Below are 20326 nucleotides of genomic sequence, written 5' to 3' on the forward strand. Positions count from 1 at the left end.
CTACCAAAAACGTTGTGGGCCACTTCTGATACTGATGAAGTACAGATGATTATTCCTCCAGTACGTATTACTGTAAAGGAGGGAGTATCTCTGCCACGTGTCCCACAATATAAAATTTCGAGGGAAGGTGAAATTGCCTTGATACATATCGTGAATGATTTGATTATGGCAGGAGTAGTTGAGGAAGTTCCATATAATGTTTGTAACAGTCCAATTCTACCGATCCTCAAAAGAGATACAGATGCTAAGGTTTACCGATTTATCATTGATTTGAGGGAAATTAATAGGATAGTAGTGCCTCAGTACCCGGTGGTGTCTGACATCACCACGTTGCTTACGTTGGTTCCACCGACGGCAACTACTTTTACAGTCATCGATTTGAAAAATGCGTTTTTCTCGATTCCTGTACATCCTGACAGTCGATACCTATTTGGTTTTACATTAAATAATAAATCGTATAGATTCTGTCGAGTTCCCCAAGGCTATACAGAAAGTCCTAGCATCTATAGTCAGGCTTTAAAAAGACAGCTTGATTCCTTTGAATTACAGGAGGGAGTGGCTCTTATTCAGTATGTGGATGACATTTTACTTGCAGCAGACACGCAGGAACAATGTGAGAAAAGTACCTTTTCCTTGCTTTCCTTCCTAGCCGAAAATAATCATAAGGTTTCGAAGAAAAAGTTGCAATACTGTAGACCCAAGGTGACCTACCTCGGTCATCTTTTGTCTAAGGAGGGCCGTGCATTGACACCAGACCGAATTCAAGCAGTTCTAGATACACCAGTCCCCCGCACTCAGAAGGATGTTCGTGCCTTTATAGGTCTGACGTCTTTTTGTAGGCAATGGATATTGGGTTTTTCACACATTGTTAAGCCTTTGTTAGCATTGTTGTCCAAAGATACGCCGATTCCCATTGAATGGACGGATGAATGTCAGAATGCTTTTGAACAATTGAGACAAGCTCTTTGTTCTGCACCAGTGTTAGGTACACCTGATTATACGAAGATTTTTACATTGTACGTACACGAGAAGGATGGGTGCGCATTGTCAGTCTTAGTGCAGACACACGGAGATAAACAGAGACCCTGTGCATACTTCTCGGCGGTACTCGACCCTGTGGCTCGAGGATTGCCTGGATGTTTTCGAGCAGTTGCAGCAACAGCAGTAGCTATACGACAAAGTGAAGGGATAGTTTTGTCACACAAATTGTTGGTGTTAGTCCCCCATGCGGTAGATGCGTTGTTAAATCAAACGAAAACACAGCATCTAACTAGTGCCCGCCTAACAGGATACGAGCTAACGTTGTTGGCGCCGCACATTACACTAAAGCGATGTGCGACACTGAACCCTGCAACTTTATTGCCGGATCCTGTTGCTGAGACCCAGAAGGAAGAACAACATGACTGTGTTTTTCTGACTGAGGAACAAACAAAGGGCCGTATCGATTTACAGGATACGCCATTTCCAGATGTAGATGGGGAACTGTGGGTTGATGGATCGTGCGTGAAGTTACCAGATGGTACGACTTCCGCAGCCTATGCGATCACGACGCTCAAGACAGTGGTAGAGGCAGCACGTATACCCCAGAAATCGGCTCAAGCAGCGGAATTGATAGCCTTAACGAAAGCATGTGAGTTAAGTGCTGGATTATGTGTGAACATCTACACGGATAGTCGTTATGCTTTTGGAGTAGTGCATGATTTTGGCCTACTCTGGAAGGAACGAGGATTCTTGACTTCACATGGAGTGCACATCATGCATGGAGAATTGGTACGCGATCTCCTGAATGCATTATTGTGTCCAAAGAAAGTAGCGATAGTCAAATGCAGTGCACACAAAAAGGTAACAGATAAAATAGGACAAGGCAACGCTTTTGCAGATCGCATTGCGAGAGAGACTGCTATGCTACAAAGCAATTCTCCCATGTACGTGGTGAAATCACAAGCTGAGCGATGGCATGATGCTAGAGAAGAAATATTAGACATACAGAGGTCAGCATCTGAAGCAGAACTTGTGAGATGGGCCACTGAAGGAGTGTTGGATGATGAGGGTTGCTGGCGTAGTAAAGACATGGAAAAATGGAAATTACCTACGGCCTATTTACAAACAATGGTGCAAATGACTGGCACACGTTGGAGCTCTCGCAATTACTAAATTGCTTACACGGGTTTGGGAAAATCCTGAGATTGCTATTACAGCTAAGAGAGTGGTTCAGACCTGTCTGATATGTTTACAGCACAATCCTGGCCAAGGGACTTATACTCCTAAAGGAGGGTTTGTTCCACCTACTGCACCATTCGAAGTACTGCAAATGGATTACATCCAGCTGGAGCGCTGTAATAACCTCAAGTATGTCTTAGTGGTGGTATGTGCTTTCAGTAAATGGATTGAGGCCTACCCCACGAAGGATAATACAGCATTGACAACAGCTAAGGTGTTACTCAAAGAGTACTTCCCGTGCTATGGTGTTTGTAAGTTTATGTGGAATGATAATGGTCCTCATTTCATTGGGAAAGTAGTGGAGTACGTCCTGAAGGGATTGGGAATCAAGCAGAGATTCCACGCTGTCTTTCACCCACAATCAGCAGGTTTGGTAGAAAGATATAATGCAACACTGAAGCTGAAGCTAGCGAAGATTGTGGCATCCACATCTTTGAAATGGCCGGACGCCTTGCCTTTGGCATTGCTGTCTATTCGATCAGTGCCACATTCCCGATCTGGCCTCACACCCTATGAAGTGGTGTTTGGAAGGCCGATGAATATTTGGGGAGTTCCTAAGCCTCGTTTGATACATGATGTGCCTTGTATAATGATGAATGACTATCTGGCACGATTAACAAATGATTTACTTTCTATTCATCAACAGGTTCGAGAAGCGCTCCCTGATAACTCCACTGGAGAGGCTCACAATCTTCATCCTGGGGACCACGTAATGGTCCGCGTATTCGAGAGGTCCAGCAGTTTGGAACCGAGATGGCATGGCCCTGAGCAGGTGCTGCTTGCGACCCGAACGGCAGTGAGAGTCACCAACAAGAAACGGTGGATTCATTCTACTCATTGTCGTCGTGTTTCCCCGGATTTGGTGAACCCTGCGGTGTTGTCCGATTACAGGAAAAGTTTGGATACAGAAAAGAGCCCAGCTGTTACGTCCAATGAATCGGAGGGAGCCTTCCCGGACCACATCGTACCTGATGGAGTGAAGTACAATCTACGTCCCAGGAAATAATTTCTTTTTTGCATTTTTGAAACTGGTTGGTAACCGCTCTGAGGTTTGTGAAACGGAAGCCTGGAATATCAAGGGGGGGATCAGTTCTGTCCAGTGTAGCGACACCCGTCTTGAATCTCGGAGAACAAACCAACGGCAGCCCCAGTCCAGAACCGCTTTTTATTTTTCTAGTGTTCCTTTTGAAGATCATTGTTTTGTGAACTATGGCACCTCCTTCGATACGAAAAAGGAGAATTCTTGGTGCTGTATTGTTTGTTTTGACCATAGTGGTAATTGCAGTTGTAGCTTGGACTATAGAACAATTGTTTCTGGCACGAGAACATTTACTGCCTACCACTCCAAGTCCATCTGAACATTTTCATTTTACTTTGCCTTATCATGAAGAGAGACATAGACAGACTTATTTGAATAACAGTTTTATTCAGGTTTTGCATCACACTCACAACATGACCAATACCTCCAACTGTTGGGTATGTGGGATGTTGCCCGGACATCAGAAGAGGGGAGGAACTCCACTCATTCCTCTCCCGTTTTCTCATAATGGTTCTTGTAATGCTTGGTATACTCTTCTTTTTACTTTACGATGGCCAACGAAAGGTGGACTACTCTTTCGACTTAATAAGATATGTTTTAATGATAAAGATGGCTATCCACAAGCGGATGGAACTAAATTTGAGTGGGAAGAATACCGTCCGGACAATGTATCTACACCTCGTGTTTTTACGAATCAAAGACTTATAAATGTATCAAATTTACACATGATAACGGTTATTGATACAAAAGCAGATCTTTGCATTAGAAATAAAGGTACAATCCCTGTAGGCCGCAGTGAATGTAATGTCACACTTACCTTTGATACACCAAATGGAATTGCATTTGTAGCCTCACGTAATACATATTTCATTTGTGGAAATAAGGGATATCATCGTCTTCCACTGGGATGGTTAGGAACCTGTTACATAGCTTTTGTATTGCCGCCTGTATTCATTGCTCCTCCTATGTATCATAACGATTACGTTTTGTATCATGACTTTGTACTAAACAGAGTTAAAAGAACATTAGACCTTGATGGAATAGATCAAACCGATACCACTTTACAGCAATATGTAGATTTCAATCTGGGATTATTTTCATTTGTAGGAGCTGCATTAAATAGCCGAAAGATAAGGCGACTTACACGTGTTGTGGAAGCCGTCGCTAATGAAACTGCCTCTGCTTTAGGAAACATAACTGAAGAATTGCAAATTACTAGGATTGTGACGCTCCAGAACCGGATGGTTCTAGATGTGATACTAGCTGATCGTGGTGGAGCATGCCGCATTATTGGTAGTAGTTGCTGCGTATACGTGCCTGATAATTCACCTTCTGTATATGATTCAATCACGAAACTGCATAAAATTGCTGCTGAGATCCATCCAGAGAATGGAACTTGGACCTTCTCTGGTTGGTTTTGGACCCTACTTAGTACTTGGGGTTGGAAATTATTAACCATTCGATGTATTTTCATTGGAATATTGTTTTCCCTTTGTTTATGTATTCAATGTGGCCCTACCTTATGTTCTATATGTATCACAGCCTGTGTCCCGTCCAAACGAGCTATTATTAAGCAAGAGAAATTAGTTAACGACGAAGTGTTGAAAATAATGGCCATCAATATTGATGACGAGAACCCTGATTACTTCCGTTATGAGGTAGCTTTTGCTAAACGCTAAAAGGGCCGTCTGTCGTGTTTTGGCAGCTCCTGAGTTAGCGTTTAGCTCAGCTACACGATCTTTTCCTTTAACTTGACCAAAATGTACGGGGGCCATCTTGAATCCTTTCGGCTTCCATTTTGTATGAACACGCTGCCTCGTGGTCAGTGTGCCCTTTCGTCCTTTCTCGATACCCATGTTCATCTACTTTGCTCAGTAACAGGCTATTTTTAGTACTGGTCAAGCGCACATGCGCATTATACCTCGACTGGTCATTCTTTAGGAATGTTAGCACAAACTGACCAGTGCTATTGAACTCCTCCCACATGCTGGCTGTGTTCCAAAAATGACCTTATATGTACCTAAAAATGTGTAACTTGTAAACCGCCTACCTTTTTATTGCCATTAAACTGTATAAAAGAGGTCGCGCACCGATGTTCGGTGTGCTACTTCTTGCATTGCCGAAGGGTGCTGTAGGAATGTACCACCACCCCATGGGGTCTTAATAAACTTGTTCTTTGCATTTTCCAGTGTCCGTGCCAACTTCTATACTAAGGTGTTCGAGAGTTTAGCAGAGTATGTAGGCCTGATTGAACCCAACACCACACACGGACATCTTTATTCTTGCTATCAGGTAAAGGTTGTTACAAATATAAAAGTAGAGACAATAGATGAATACAGGCGATAGCATGTCAAGTACAAATATATGTATATATGCATAGCAAACAGAGTGGAAGAAAATGACACTAAACATCAGTAGTACAAGTAACATCAGGAACAGAACCTGCAGGAGAAGTAGTTTAACCAAAACACCCTAATCTATTTGCATAATAGTATCAAGCTCCTTTTGAATCATTACAGTTGCATTAATATCATTAACTGAAATCCTTTTGAGAGAGAAATAAGTAGAAAAGAAGGGGGTTCGCATTTTGCGTCCCCGTCTGCTGCACTGCGGATAGCCAAGGAACCATTCCTCGTGCATATCATTTATTCAGCTCTTATTCAACAATATAATCCATGGTAATCCATATTTTTGTAAATATGGATTACCATGGATTATATTGTTGAATAAGAGCTGAATAAATGATATGCACGAGGAATGGTTCCTTGGCTATCCGCAGTGCAGCAGACGGGGACGCAAAATGCGAACCCCCTTCTTTTGTATTTATATACCCCTGTGTTGGGACAAACACAGTTCTGTTTTGCACGCAACTTCCGAAAGGTTCAAAAAGATGAAACGCCATAAGCAAGTAAAGGGAAGGTGTGCACACGCTACTCTCTCTCATGTTTAGAGAAATAAGTAGCACAGTATGAGCAGCATAAGGGAAGACACTGAATCAAGACACAGCAAAATATTAAAATAACAATGAAATAGATCACCTTTTCTAGAATCCAACTCCTTTCCTTGAACATTTTACAAAATGTCTAAAATATGCTGAGTGATATTCCTTTCCTTATTCGTGATACCGACCATACACTGCTCTCCTATTATTGCGCAAGCACCACCGCTCTTAGCTCGAATAAAATCGACCGCATATCTCGTATGCTCAGAGTATATGCACATACTGAAAGCACAGTCCTGGGCACACGTAATAAGGTTATAACAATGGTTGAAATGTCTCGTATTGTACGGATATCTGTGGTCGACACCAGCATAGTATGGAAATGTATTTAATAATGCAACAATGAAAAACAACCAACCAACAAGTGTTTTGTCACATAAGGGAAGTGACCCCTGACTTCTGCAGGGCTGGGGAAGATACAAAAATATAGTAAAATAATAGAAAATCGTAGAATTAGTTGTATCAAAAACCAAGATAAACACAACAATGGGGAAATGTATATCAGGACCACCAATAGCACGTGGAAACCCTAGGAAGAAAAGTGGACAGACAAATGTAAAAGTGACTTAGTATGGAGACAGGCCTGTGGTGTAAAAGTTGTGACTGCACACGGGAGAGAGCAAAAGAACGATTTTGGAATGATAATGAGAAACAATACTAACAAGTGGCGAATATTGGTGTTGGGGTGACATCAAAAGGTGGTAACATGAAATGCAACTTAAATAAATATACTTGAGCAAAATGACATGTTAATTCTTAACACAAACACACTAATTGCAAACTTCTATAAATAGTACAATGGAGAAAATGAGAGGAGAGACTCTTGAGCATAATCAATGGCAAGCTGAGTAGGGGAACAGATGTAATGGGAACCAAAATGTATAGGGAAGAGACAAGTCATGCATAATAGCTCTAAAAGGGAATGGAAGCACAGGAGCCCAGAAGGGGGAGACTGCCATAGGATCAACTTGTAAAATGATAGTCACGAACATGTGTGTCCCTATACCATAGTCATGAGAATACTAACGTTGAAGGGAGGAGGAAGACAATACCTGTCTGGTGGTGCAGACACTCTTACACTCTCATTCATAGTTAAAAGAAGAAGAGTTTCAACCCTGTGACGGGTCCCACAAATACCTAAAGAGAAAACAGTTCACTACTGAAAGGTCTTAAGGTCTTAAACATCAGTTGTTTGTGATGTCACAGCCTTTCAGGGGCCGTTCCTCATTGGTGATGTGTTGGTCTACGAGCGTTTCAGTGGCAACACCACCTTCTTCAGGACCAATACTTGTTATAAAATGAATCTCAAACAACAAACCAAAATAAGTTAATCTGTAGCTACCAAGCCAGTGGGGAAATAGTTTCAAGTTCGACAATTTGAACAGCCTTCGTGCAGCCTTTAGCAATGCCTCCAAATATTGGAACAGTGTACTGTCTGTGCAGGGAAGCTAATTATTATCCTATGACAGGCCTTTTTGTGTCATTTCTTTTGCACAAATAGGAGTAGACTCAAATGGCTGTATATGTTGCGCATCCTCTCGCCAAGGTTTAATCCGTAAAAAACTTTACCAGCTCCACTGTGTTTATTACCACGGACAGATGTCGGCAAAACTCCTACTAATGGGCTCTGTTCTGGTCCGGCAAGCCGGTTTGAGCATGCCAGACTGGAACAGAGCCCATTAGTCCCTTTTATTTTTTGTGTGAGTGATGCAAGAGAGGAATAGAGATCTAGACAAAATTAGCCTTTCTATTGCTTAATACACCGTAAATGTGAAACGCTTAGGGGCTGTATAAAGAACAACGTCAGGAAACAAACGCAAATTAAAAGCACATTTTATTTATTCACTAAAAACTGTTTCACATATCTATTTAAAAATATTTACACTTTCAGCCATTTCCGAGTTTAGTTACAAACTGATAGTGGGAAAAACACATGATGTATAAAAACTGATAGCAAAACCTTTTTACATTATTTTATGTTTCTTGTTTTTAAATCAGGCCGTCGACTTTTCATGTGAAAATTATTATAAGGGCCTGACATCACTTCTTGTGACGCACTACATGTGACGTCATTGTGATTTGCATATGATAATGGGCTCCTTCACTATTTTCCTTACTTGTGCCCTGTTTATTGGCATGACATGGGTCTATAGCTATTAAAAATAAATATACAAATTCACAGGTATTCAGCCCGTTTTTCTGGTGATGTCACACATTGACATGTATTCGGCTGCTTCTTCTATTTTTAGGTAAATAAAGATCACTTGCTGTTCCCCCTTCCATTTCTCTCTTTTTAACCCCCTTTCTTTGTTTCTCTCGCTCTCTTTATCTCTCCCCCTCTCTATCTCCCACACACTCCTGTAAGCTTTAGCTTCATGAATGTCACTGCCACTTCTGGCATTCATAATTGTGGGTTTATATAGCGCTAGAATCAACTCCCGGAGGAGTATCTCCGCGCTTCGACCGCTGGGGAACCCGTCCTGGCTCACCCTGAGAGATGGTCCCTAATGGGTATCTCTAAGGTGCGACCAAGCATCCCCGGTGGTCTGGGGGGCCGTTGTGAAGATGAGGCAAGCTAATGCCCAGAGTTGCCGAGTGTGGTCCCTGACTGGAGTAGGCACCGAGGCGAGAATTATCGAGCCCGCTGACCCTGGTCCACGACCCTGCTGCGTCGGGAATCGAACCCTGGTCCCGGGCCGTCCTCTGCTTACGGGTCTGCCGCCTCTAACCAGTGAGCCACACCACTCCACATACAACAAATCCTTCAGAACATTTGAGACCCAGGGACAATCAGTGTGGAAGATGAGTTGCTGGGAGTGCATCTGATTGTCCTGGCACATATATGCTTTTGATGTGAGATTTCACTATTTCACCACATTATTCAGAGTCTGCTGCGCACAGTGGCTCAATTCTGGTAAAAAGTAGAGTTTGGCAAGACACCAAATGAATAGAGAGAGCCAAGCTTGAGAGGAGCCACGCGTCACACTGTGTTATAAGGCCCGATGCACAAGCTGATCCATCAACAGATAACAGTGTGTAAAAGGTGCAGCAAACATTACTTAAAAACAAGGTATATGCTCTTTTATATCTAAAAATAGGTTATTTCTTGAACACTGTTGCTTCGCTTTAGTCAATTACATATACTGCAGTGGCATTTGTTAATAGTAATACATGCATTTTACCAATGAAGCTTCCATCTCCAGAGCCCTGACAACATGTCCACTCTGGATGCGTTGGGTTTACAGGTTTTAATCCGACAAGTTAGCTGAAAGTACCGTTGTTAGTCCCAGTATTGTTCAGTGTTGCTTTTACAGGTAGTGTGATCAGATGCAATTGAATGTTTTTCTTTGTATCTCTTCTTCATCAAATAAAAATCAAGAATGTTTCTTTTCTTTTAGTCCACAATGTGTTCGTCTCCCATTGTGTATCCTGATACATCATGTTGCTTTGCTATGTGTACAGTAGTGAACAATCACTGAACACAAACACTTTTATAATTCTGCAAATACGGTTATCTGCTTTTCTTCTTTACTGCTAGTCCAGTCTTCTATAATTTGGTATTTCAATGTCCCACATAATTTGAATTTAATCTTTTTCCATAATTCATTCCTCTCATAATAACTGCCCTGTTCAGCTCTTGTCTATGTCCTCCGATGGGTCAATATTATTTTTGATGTTCTTAAAATCTTTTCGGAGTCTCTGCATCGATAGGATTATTTCCATTGAGTTAAATGAAGCAGTGTATTCACACAGGGTTGTGTGGGATCGAACATTGATAAAGGCCCTTCTCACTTTCAGTGCCCTTCTATGTTTTCCCCCGTGTGTGTTCGCTGATGGCTTTGTAGCTCTGATAATCGACTAAAACTCTTCCCACATTCATAGAACTTGAATTATTTTCCCCTGTGTGAGTTCGTTGATGATACCTTAATGCTGACGAGAAGTGAAAACTCCTGTCACATTCATTACAATGATAGGGTTTTTCACCCGTGTGTGTTCGCTGATGACATTTTAGGTCTGATAACCGACTAAAGCACTTTGCACATTCACTGCACTTGAATGGTTTTTCCCCCGTGTGTGTTCGTTGATGACTTTGAAGGTGTGATAATCGACTAAAGCTCTTCACACATTCACTGCACTTGAATGGTTTTTCCCCAGTGTGTGTTCGCAGATGTCTTTGAAGGCTTGATAACTCACTAAAGCACTTTGCACATTCACTGCTCTTGAATGGTGTTTCCCCTGTGTGTGTTCGCTGATGTCTTTGAAGGCTTGATAATTCACTAAAGCACTTTGCACATTCACTGCACTTGAATGGTGTTTCCCCTGTGTGTGTTCGCTGATGTCTTTGAAGGCTTGATAACGCACTAAAGCACTTTGCACATTCACTGCACTTGAATGGTTTTTCCCCCGTGTGTGTTCGCTGATGACTTTGAAGGCTTGATAACAGACTAAAGCTCTGTGCACATTCACTGCACTTGAATGGTTTTTCCCCTGTGTGTGTTCGCTGATGCCTTTGAAGGCTTGATAACTGACTAAAGCTCTTTGCACATTCACTGCACTTGAATGGTTTTTCCCCCGTGTGTGTTCTATGATGAATTTGAAGGTTTGATAACCTACTAAAGCTCTTGACACATTCACTGCACTTAAATGGCTTTTCCCTTGCGTGGGTTTGCTGATGTCTTTGAATGTGTGATAACTGACTAAAGCACTTCGCACATTCACTGCACTTGAATGGTTTTTCCCCTGTGTGTGTTCGCTGATGTCTTCGAAGATGTGATAACCGACTAAAGCACTTTGCACATTCACTGCACTTGAATGGTTTTTCCCCTGTGTGTGTTCTCTGATGACTTTGAAGGCTTGATAACTGACTAAAGCTCTTTGCACATTCACTGCACTTGAATGGTTTTTCCCCTGTGTGTGTTCTCTGATGACTTCGAAGGATTGATAACTCACTAAAGCACTTTGTACATGCACTGCACTTGAATGGTTTTTCCCCTGTGTGTGTTCGCTGATGTTTTCGAAGGCTTGATAACTCACTAAAGCTCTTCACACATTCACTGCACTTGAATGGTTTTTCCCCAGTGTGTGTTCGCAGATGTGTTTGAAGGCTTGATAACTCACTGAAGCTCTTCCCACATTCACTGCACTTGAATGGCTTTTCCCCTGTATGTTTTCGCTGGTGTCTTTGTAGTTCTGATAACCTACTAAAGCTCTTGACACATTCACTGCACTTGAATGTTTTTTGTCCTGTGTAAGTGTGCTGATGAAGCTTGAGTTGTGATGACAAACTAAAGCTCTCGCTGCATGTGTATGATTCTTCTTTCTTGGTTAGTGTCTCTGGGTTGGGTATATATTTGTCTACATCCCATGATTGTATGTCCTGATGGGCCGACATGACTGATAAAGCACTTGTGTTTTTCTCACACACTTTATATGTGTGCAGTATTTTGCACGTTTGATTTCTGTTTTAACAATAAATGCAATAGCCACCAAATATTTGCCACACTCCTAATACGTAGAAGGTGTATTTGTAGGTAATGGTGCCTTTAGATTGGATTATGGCTATGCACGCTTGAGGGTAAAGATGTATCTTCCTTCTGACCGGTGCAAATAGGGACAGTCTATTGTTTTGTAGCTAGAAGAACTCCTCTTTCCTTTAGCCGTCAGTTGTCTGGCTCCGCTCTGTTGTGCTCTTCTCTGGTTACTGTGGTTTGTCCAGGAAGAGTTTACAATTCACCTAGAGCACGGAATGATGGCTTGTCATCATATTAGCAAACAGAGCACTGCGGTAATCTCACCATACAGATCCCATGATCAAAGTTGGTATTGGACACTTGTTTATACAGGAGTTGGTTTGTTATTGTTGTTGCCTTGATTTTCCTAAGGTCATTTCTTCGTCTTCTGGCGTGGAGGTGCACAGCTCAGACTCTTGCAATCACTGAACTGCCCTTGATCCTTCATCCGGGATCTGTCAGTTTGTGTGCAGGTTCACCTGTCGCCAACTGCTCTGATGTTTTCCTGAATACTGTAGCTCAATATTTCTAATATTATTGAAGATTTACAGCATTCGCTTCATTATTGATGGTCAATTCATACAGTCGAGGCTTGTTTTCTGTTGGATGTAAAGATATAGAAAATTACTAAATTGAAACATATTGGAATTATAATTCACAATGTTAACTGGTTGTAAAAGACATTTCGGGGGAGATTTACCAAATCTCCACGCAATGCAGCGCAGCCCTCCCCCCGCAAGGCTGCGATGCTCGACAGGGAGGGAGCAGGAAAGCACCATATTTTCAAAGATATGGCTCTCTCCTTCCCTTTCCCTTGCGTTGCGCCAGCATTGATTACAGCGGCCCTGCGCCATGCACACACCTTAGCACAAGAGCGCTATGGTGTGTGTGTGTGAGCCCAGCATAGGTTTTTGTACAGGACGGACACCCTTCCTGGACAAAATACTAGACATGAGGGAATACTTTTTGCACTTTGTATGTGTGTTGCCGATTGCAGCATGCATGCAAAGTCAGAAAAGGAAGGAGAAATTAATTCATTTCTCCTTCCTTGTGTCTTGTTTAAAAGGGTGCAGTTTTTTCACGCTAAACCCAATCTACTGTATTTGGTAAATTGGTTTTACCGTGAGAAACCTTGGGTGGTTGCACGGGAACGCCCATGCACCACCCTTGGCAGGCCCTCATGGTGTGAAGTAATGCGAAGCAGTGATATGTGCTGCTTCACATTACTCTTACGTTATTTCCAATGCTAAACAAGAGTAGGGCTGGAAAGTAAATTAGGAAAAAAAGATTTTGCGCTGTTTTGTGCCACTTTTGTGACGAAAATACGGCGCAAAATATTAGTAACTCTCCCCCTTCTTCTTTACCGCCTTAAAAACTTAGCAAGGAATTGTTCATCATACACAGATATTTAACTAAAAGTTCTGTTGATCAGGTGACATCTTATTAATGTCTGAAAAGGAGGTGATTTACGAGTGATTACAGAGTATCTTAGCAAAGTATGGGAGCTCACGGAGCACCCAAGTGCTAGAGGCATAACTTAAGATAGACGCATATGGTCAGGATTTCATTTAAACAACAATAGAGTTTAAAAAATTAGATGGATCAGGCTGGGCTGCAAAATTTCCAGTAACTTTTTCACAAGGTATACAACAAAAGTAACTCCAGTCACACACTTCTTCTCATTCTTTTCCTATTCACTTAAGATCATCTCAAATGCCAACTCCTGTCTTTACCTCGCTGTTCATAAGCCACCTTTGACACTTTCAACAGCTCCCTTGGTTCAAGCATTTCTGGTTTCTTCTAACCTGGAAGATTGGAACATTATTGTGAGTTGAGGGGGGTTTCCTATCGCCATAACATCTGTCCATCTCCCTGAAACTAGTGTAGCTTACAGAGCTCGGTTCTGGCCCTGAAAGACAACTTTAAAAAGCAAGTAATTAGTTCTTAATAAAGTAGATAAAGTTCTGTAAGATGCAGCTCCTTCCAGGGCTTTTGTGTAAAACAGAGAGAGGGGTTCACTGTAAGGCCCATCCTATACATTATAAGCGCTGATAATGCAAACAAACGTTGATTCATATAATTTAATATTCAACGGTGTCAGTCATTTAGTACTTATGGAGAATCCATCACAACCAATAATTTACCTGACATATCCCCGCAGCAGATGTGTGCATATTACTCTTTTTCCCACCTTTTCATGTCCTTCGGCCCCCCTACTGCTCTCTGGTTGCACACTCACTCTGTGGGGTTCATCAGAAGTCAGATAATTGCCTCATACTCACAAGGCCATGGATCTCACTTCTTCTACAACACTTATTGCAGACAAAGGGCCTAGTTAGGAGTTTGTCCAACAGATTAGTGCCTCAAAGCTAGGGTTGGGTGAAGAATTCCGCTCTGCCGGCAGACCCCAAAAGTTTTGCCCACTCTGCACTCTGTGCGGAGTTGGTCCAAAAAACTCCGTGCAGAACGGAGTTCTTTTCTCTAGCGGTTCGTCAACAGTAAGGTGGCGAGCGCTTGTGAGAAAATACGCGCTAAACCTCCTCCTGGCGAGATAATTCATTGCAGGAGGTCACGACAGGTCACGACCACTCGAGTGTTAAAATCTGCCATTCTCGCTGATGAAGCTGCCATTCGATTAGAATATCAATTAGAGAGGCAGAGGCAGTAGCGCCCTCTGGAACAACGCATAGTGCTATTCGTGCTGATTTTACAGTGGGGGTTAAATTCCTGGCACTAAAAATCAGTACGAGCAGTGCAACTTAAACTCTGCCACTAGCGGAAGTTTGCAGAGTGCGACAGAGTTTCCCTGACACTTCATGGAGTTCCGCGGAGTAAAACTCCGCAAACGACGCCAAGGCATTATCAAAACGTGACAGATATCCTGTCTGCCTTATTCTAATAGCCACAGGATGTAATGCATTTTTAATGGGGCGGGCAGGATACCTGTCACATTTGTGATGGAATAAACCATCCGCTGAAATATAAATCAGGCATTTGGTGTACATTACGTCCAGTCTGGCTAGCTAGGCTTGACGGATCTTGTGGTTTGTGGGTCTCACACTCCGTTGAGGTCACCACCAGGCAAACCTTCTGTCAACTGTGCCCTGTGCAGATCTTCCTTCCAGGCAGACCTTCCGTCAACTGTGCCCTGTGCAGATCTTCCTTCCAGGCAGGACTTCTGTCAGCTGCATCCTGTGCAGATCTTCATTCCAGGCAGGACTTCTGTCAGCTGTGCCTTGTGCAGATCTTCATTCCAGGCAGAGGCCTCGGTCAGCTGTGCCTTGTCGTGCAGATCTTCCTTCCAGGCAGGAATTCTGTCAGCTGTGCCTTGTGCATATCTTCCTTCCAGACAAGGGCTTCGTTCCTCAATGATGAGTTCAAAGGTCGGGAGAGGTAGAACTGGTCCAGGTCATCACAAGGAAAATCTGATGTAAACAATGCAATAACACAGGCCATGCACAAGGAAAATCTGATGTAAACAATGCAATAACACAGGCCAGGTGTTGGGAAAATCTGATGTAAACAATGCAATAACACAGGCCAGGCTTGAGGAGAATCTGATGCAAACAATGCAATAACACAGGCCTGGATCGAGGAGAATCTGATGCAAACAATGCAATAACACTGGCCAGGCACAAGGAAAATCTTTATGTAAACAATGCAATAACACGGGCCAGACACTAGGAGAATCTGATGTAAACAATGCAATAACACTGGCCAAGCACAAGGAAAATCTGATGTAAACAATGCAATAACACAGGCCAAGCACAAGGAAAATCTGATGTAAACAATGCAATAACACTGGCCAGGCGTTGGGAGAATCTGACGCAAACAATGCAATTACACGAGCCAGAAGCTAGGAGAATCTGATGTAAACAATGCAATAACACAGGCCAGGCACGAGGAGAATCTGATGTAAACAATGCAAAAACACAGGCCAGGCTTTGGGAGAATCTGACGCAAACAATGCTAATAACACAGGCCAGGCACGAGGAGAATCTGACGCAAACAATGCAATAACACAGGCCAGGCACTAGAAGAATCTGATGTAAACAATGCAAAAACACAGGCCAGGCGTTGGGAGAATCTGACACAAACAATGCTAATAACACAGGCCAGGCACGAGGAGAATCTGACGCAAACAATGCAATAACACAGGCCAGGCACTAGAAGAATCTGCTGCAAACAATGCAATAACACAGGCCAGGCACAAGGAAAATCTGATATAAACAATGCAATAACACAGGCCAGGCGTTGGGAGAATCTGACACAAACAATGCAATAACACAGGCCAGGAACAAGGAGAATCTGCTGCAAACAATGCAATAACACAGGCCAGGGATAAGGAAAATCTGATATAAACAATGCAATAACACAGAACAGGGGTTGGGAGAATCTGACGCAAACAATGCAATAACACGGGCCAGACACTAGGAGAATCTGATGTAAACAATGCAATAACACTGGCCAGGCACAAGGAAAATCTGATATAAACAATGCAATAACACAGGCCAGGCACAAGGAAAATCTGGTGTAAACAATGCAATAACACAGGCCAGGCGCTGGGAGAATCTGACACTAACAATGCAATAACACAGGCCAGGCACTAAGAGAATCTGGCACAAACAATACAATAACACAGGCCAGGCACTAGGATTGATGCAAACAATGCAATAACACAGGCCAGGCACGAGGTGAATCTGAAGCAAACAATGCAATAACACAGGCCAGGCACGAGGAGAATCTGAAGCAAACAATGCAATAACACAGACCAGGCACTGGAAGAATCTAATGCATACAATGCAATAACACAGGCCAAGCACCAGGAGAATTTGATGCAAACAATGCAATAACACAGGCAGGCACTAGAAGAATCTGATACAAACAATGCAATAACACGGGCCAGACACTAGAAGAATCTGATGCAGGTGAGCATGTAATAGCTGGCGGGATCTAGTGTACTGTGTGGACAAGAGGGTGGGAGGGCAAAGACTAGCTTCATATGGACTGAAGCATGGGCAAAGTGAGCTATATTTGAAGCAAGTATTACCATATAGTTAATCATGCAGAGTACGTTTTTTTTTGGGGGGCCAGGTATGGGATATTACGTACCAAGGGGTGTCAGAGATATTATAATTTTTCCTACAAGGGTCATCTGCTTTACAAAGAATTTCAATACAGGGAGTGACTCTAAAAACCAGCGACGGGGCATGCAGTGAGAGGATAGAATGTAGAGTATCACTAACGTTATGGAACAGCACACAACTTTAGAGGCTACTTAGATACAGGGAGACACCTGAAATGGGCTCAACACCTCACATGTACGCCGTACACGAAAGCGCCTTTACACACAGACCAATCATCCTAGGAGGGGCCGAGGGGAGACATAACATCTAATCCCGGCTTTACCACTTTACCTAAAGATGCTGGAAATAAACACCAAATGTTACTTCTCGACAGGGCCACTATACAGGTCCTTATCCTGGGATTGTAGTCCCTCGGCCTCTCCCTCACGATCTCCACCACCCCACATGTGGTTTTCTGCACTAGGAAACTGTGCAACCAGGAGACTCTGTGTTTAACCCTGACCTACCAATTTGTAAAATAGTGAGCTTCAGGAATCACTAAGTACATTCATGCTTCTCCCCCCATTTATGTCCAAGATCGGGGGTATTTACAACCATCCTAAAGCTGTGCTTTTAAAAATGGGCCCAGATTGTGGTGATGCCTCTTTAACTATAGATTCCTTCCAGCGGCTCCTGGCATGTTGTTGTTGATGCGTTGCCAGTAGTGTTCCCAGCAGTTACGTTCCTGGTGAAGTCTTTGTCTTCCTCCAATATAACCATCATCGGCGACCTTAACATACATTGTGATGCCACTGATATGCCAGCAGTTAGTAGTCTATTGGATGATCTTGAAGCAGTGCAGTTACCTCAACTGGTCTGTCTTCCGACCCATGAGGGTGGTCACACCCTTGATCCGGTTTTTACTAACCTCCAACTGGTCGAGGTCTCTACTCCTAGACCCATGGGATGGAGTGATCACCATCTCATTGAGCTGTGTGTCACTATGACAACACGCCAGACCGGGATACCTGATAAAACATCTTACAGGCGCCCCTGGAAAAAGCTCAAACTGGAGGACTTCCATCGTCTTCTGGCCACCTCTCCCTTGGATCTTAAGGAGGACATTGCAACCGGTTACAACACCTTCTGCAACTGGATTGTCCAAGCGCTAGACGCACTTATTCCAGCTAAATGGAGCAGAAATCGCGCCTCGCAACCTAACCCCTGGTATACAGAGGCACTCAGACGGATTAAAGCTACCTGCCGTCAAGCCGAAAGAGCCTGGAGGAAAAACTACGACAGAGATCTAAAGGTACTCTACCTGGCGAGGATTAAGATTTATCATAGAGCTGTCTGTCAGGCGCGGGCCGACTACTATGCTGGAGAGTTTCAGGCCAGTTCCAATCCATCCAAGCTGGTCTTTAAGGTCTTGAAGGAGCTCTCTGCAAACAGACTTCCTAACACGGAGATCTGCTCCTTGGCGCACTGTGATTTGTTAGCCAGCTTTTTTGTGGAGAAGGTAAATACCATCTACCGTTCTTTCCCCATAGCTGATTCTGACAGTACGACCTTTACTTCGCGTACAACACAGTGCCTGGCTATTCTTCCCACACCGTCGGAAATGGAGTTTAATCTCCTAGTAGCCAAGGTTAAGTCTGGGTCGCCGGATGACCCTCTGAGACCGGCCCAGCTCTTGGACTCGGCGTCTATTTGCCTTCCGCCGATTCGCAAATTGGTGGATCAATCCCTCACCACCGGGTCAGTGCCACCTAGTTGGAAGGCGGCCTGTGTTATGCCCATCATAAAAAAGCCGGGACTGGATCCAGTGAAGCCGGAGAGTTATCGACCCATCTCTCTCCTTCCATGGGTGACAAAGATCACAGAGGCCCATGTGAATAACATCTTAACGAAACATCTGAACTCCGCTCACCTTCTGGATCCTACTCAGAATGGTTTTAGATCTGGCCATAGTACAGAGACGGCACTCCTATATATGGTTGAACACCTCCGCTCTGTACTAGATGCAGGTCAAACGGCGGCACTGGTCTTATTAGACCTAAGTGCCGCCTTTGACACTGTATCCCATACCATTCTTATCCGCAGGCTTGGTGAGGCGGGCATATCTGGCAAGGCGTTGGATTGGTTCCAGTCGTTTCTCTCGGAACGATCCTTTCAGGTAGTAGTGCCACCATTCAGATCAAAACCTCACGCCGTCACTCAAGGAGTTCCGCAAGGTTCGGCGCTGAGCCCCACTCTTTTCAACTTATACGTCCAACCCTTGGCGACTGTTGCGAAGAGTTGGGGTCTCACTATGGTATCTTACGCCGACGATACCCAGCTGGCAGTGGTTCTTGATGGGGACTCTGACCAGCTGCCATCCAACTTTGCGGATGGCTTGAGGGCTGTTGCTAGCTGGCTTATGACCAACTATCTACAGCTCAACGCCCTCAAAACCGAGGTGATGGTGTTAGGGAAACATCCTGATCTGTGGGGTGCGAGCTGGTGGCCTAACGAGTTGGGCCCCCCGCCTAAACCGGTCTCTGAACTCAAAAACCTTGGCGTGTGGCTTGATTCCAAACTTACCTTCTCGTGTCATACTAAGAAGGTGGCATCTACATGCTTTGGCATCTTGCGTGGTTTGAGGCCTATCCTCAAATTTTTTGATGCCCCCACCCGCCAGTTGGTGATTCAAGCCAGCATAGCATCTAGGCTTGATTATGCAAGTTCATTGTTTTTAGGCGCCAATCAGGCGGAGGTCCAGCGACTCCAACGGGTGCAGAACGCGGCTGCCAGGGCTCTGGTAGGCCTGCCGCGGTTCTGTTCAGCCCGCAGTACAATTTGTAAACTACACTGGCTGCCAGTAATCAGGCGTATATAGTTTAAGACAATGTGTTTTGCTTTTAAAATTCTTAAAACCGACACCCCTTCGATCCTCCTGCATCTTTTGACTTTGTATACGCCATCTCGTAGTCTTCGCTCTGCTAGTCAAAATCTAGCACATGTTCCGCGCTTTAAAAAAAGTAGACTAGGTGGTCGTTCTTTTACTGTATTGGCTGCCAAGCTCTGGAATGCGCTTCCTGGGCACATTCGAGCCTTGGAAGATCTTCTGGTTTTTAGGAAGGCTGTTAAAACGCATCTCTTTCCCCTGCCTTATTAACATTTTCTGATCTTTTCTGTTCTGCCTGTTATGTTGCTTTTCCAGTCATAGCGCCGGGACGCCCCTTAGCTGGGGCAGCTGTGTGCTCAAAAAACTTAGTAACATAACATAACATAACATGAGTGGTGAATAAATCTTACCCTTAGCCTACCGATGACACGAGAGTTTGATTACAACATAGATATTGCCTCTGGGGGGGTACACAGCGCCCACTCTCATGGACTATTCACCAGAATGTAACGTGGCCAAGTAATAAACTTTGGAAAAAGTAGTTCTGTGTTCATCAGACTTAAACTGTTTAGTACTAGGCGAATCCTACTCTTTCTGTGCCTC

At 43.7% G+C, this 20326-nt stretch overlaps 1 protein-coding gene across 2 annotated transcripts in view; it reads right to left on the reverse strand.

Annotated features, from left to right (window-relative positions):
* Window positions 1–8077: 8077 nt before the first annotated feature.
* The window catches only part of LOC144805578 (uncharacterized), a 33584-nt gene continuing 21335 nt past the window's right edge, over window positions 8078–20326 (reverse strand). Inside the window, exons 1-2 of one of the 2 annotated variants that reach the window (XM_078672102.1) lie at window positions 13504–13563; window positions 8078–12369 (exon numbers count right to left, since the gene is read on the reverse strand). In XM_078672102.1, coding sequence (XP_078528228.1) covers window positions 10066–11652 — 1587 coding nt within the window. In that variant the 5' untranslated portion in view covers window positions 11653–12369; window positions 13504–13563 and the 3' untranslated portion in view covers window positions 8078–10065. Of the gene's footprint in view, window positions 12370–13503; window positions 13564–20326 lie in introns of those variants that run through there. The other variant, XM_078672101.1, reaches the window with a different exon arrangement.

Source organism: Lissotriton helveticus, assembly GCF_964261635.1.
Source record: "Lissotriton helveticus chromosome 1_1 unlocalized genomic scaffold, aLisHel1.1 SUPER_1_unloc_15, whole genome shotgun sequence".
Classification (NCBI taxonomy): domain Eukaryota; kingdom Metazoa; phylum Chordata; class Amphibia; order Caudata; family Salamandridae; genus Lissotriton; species Lissotriton helveticus.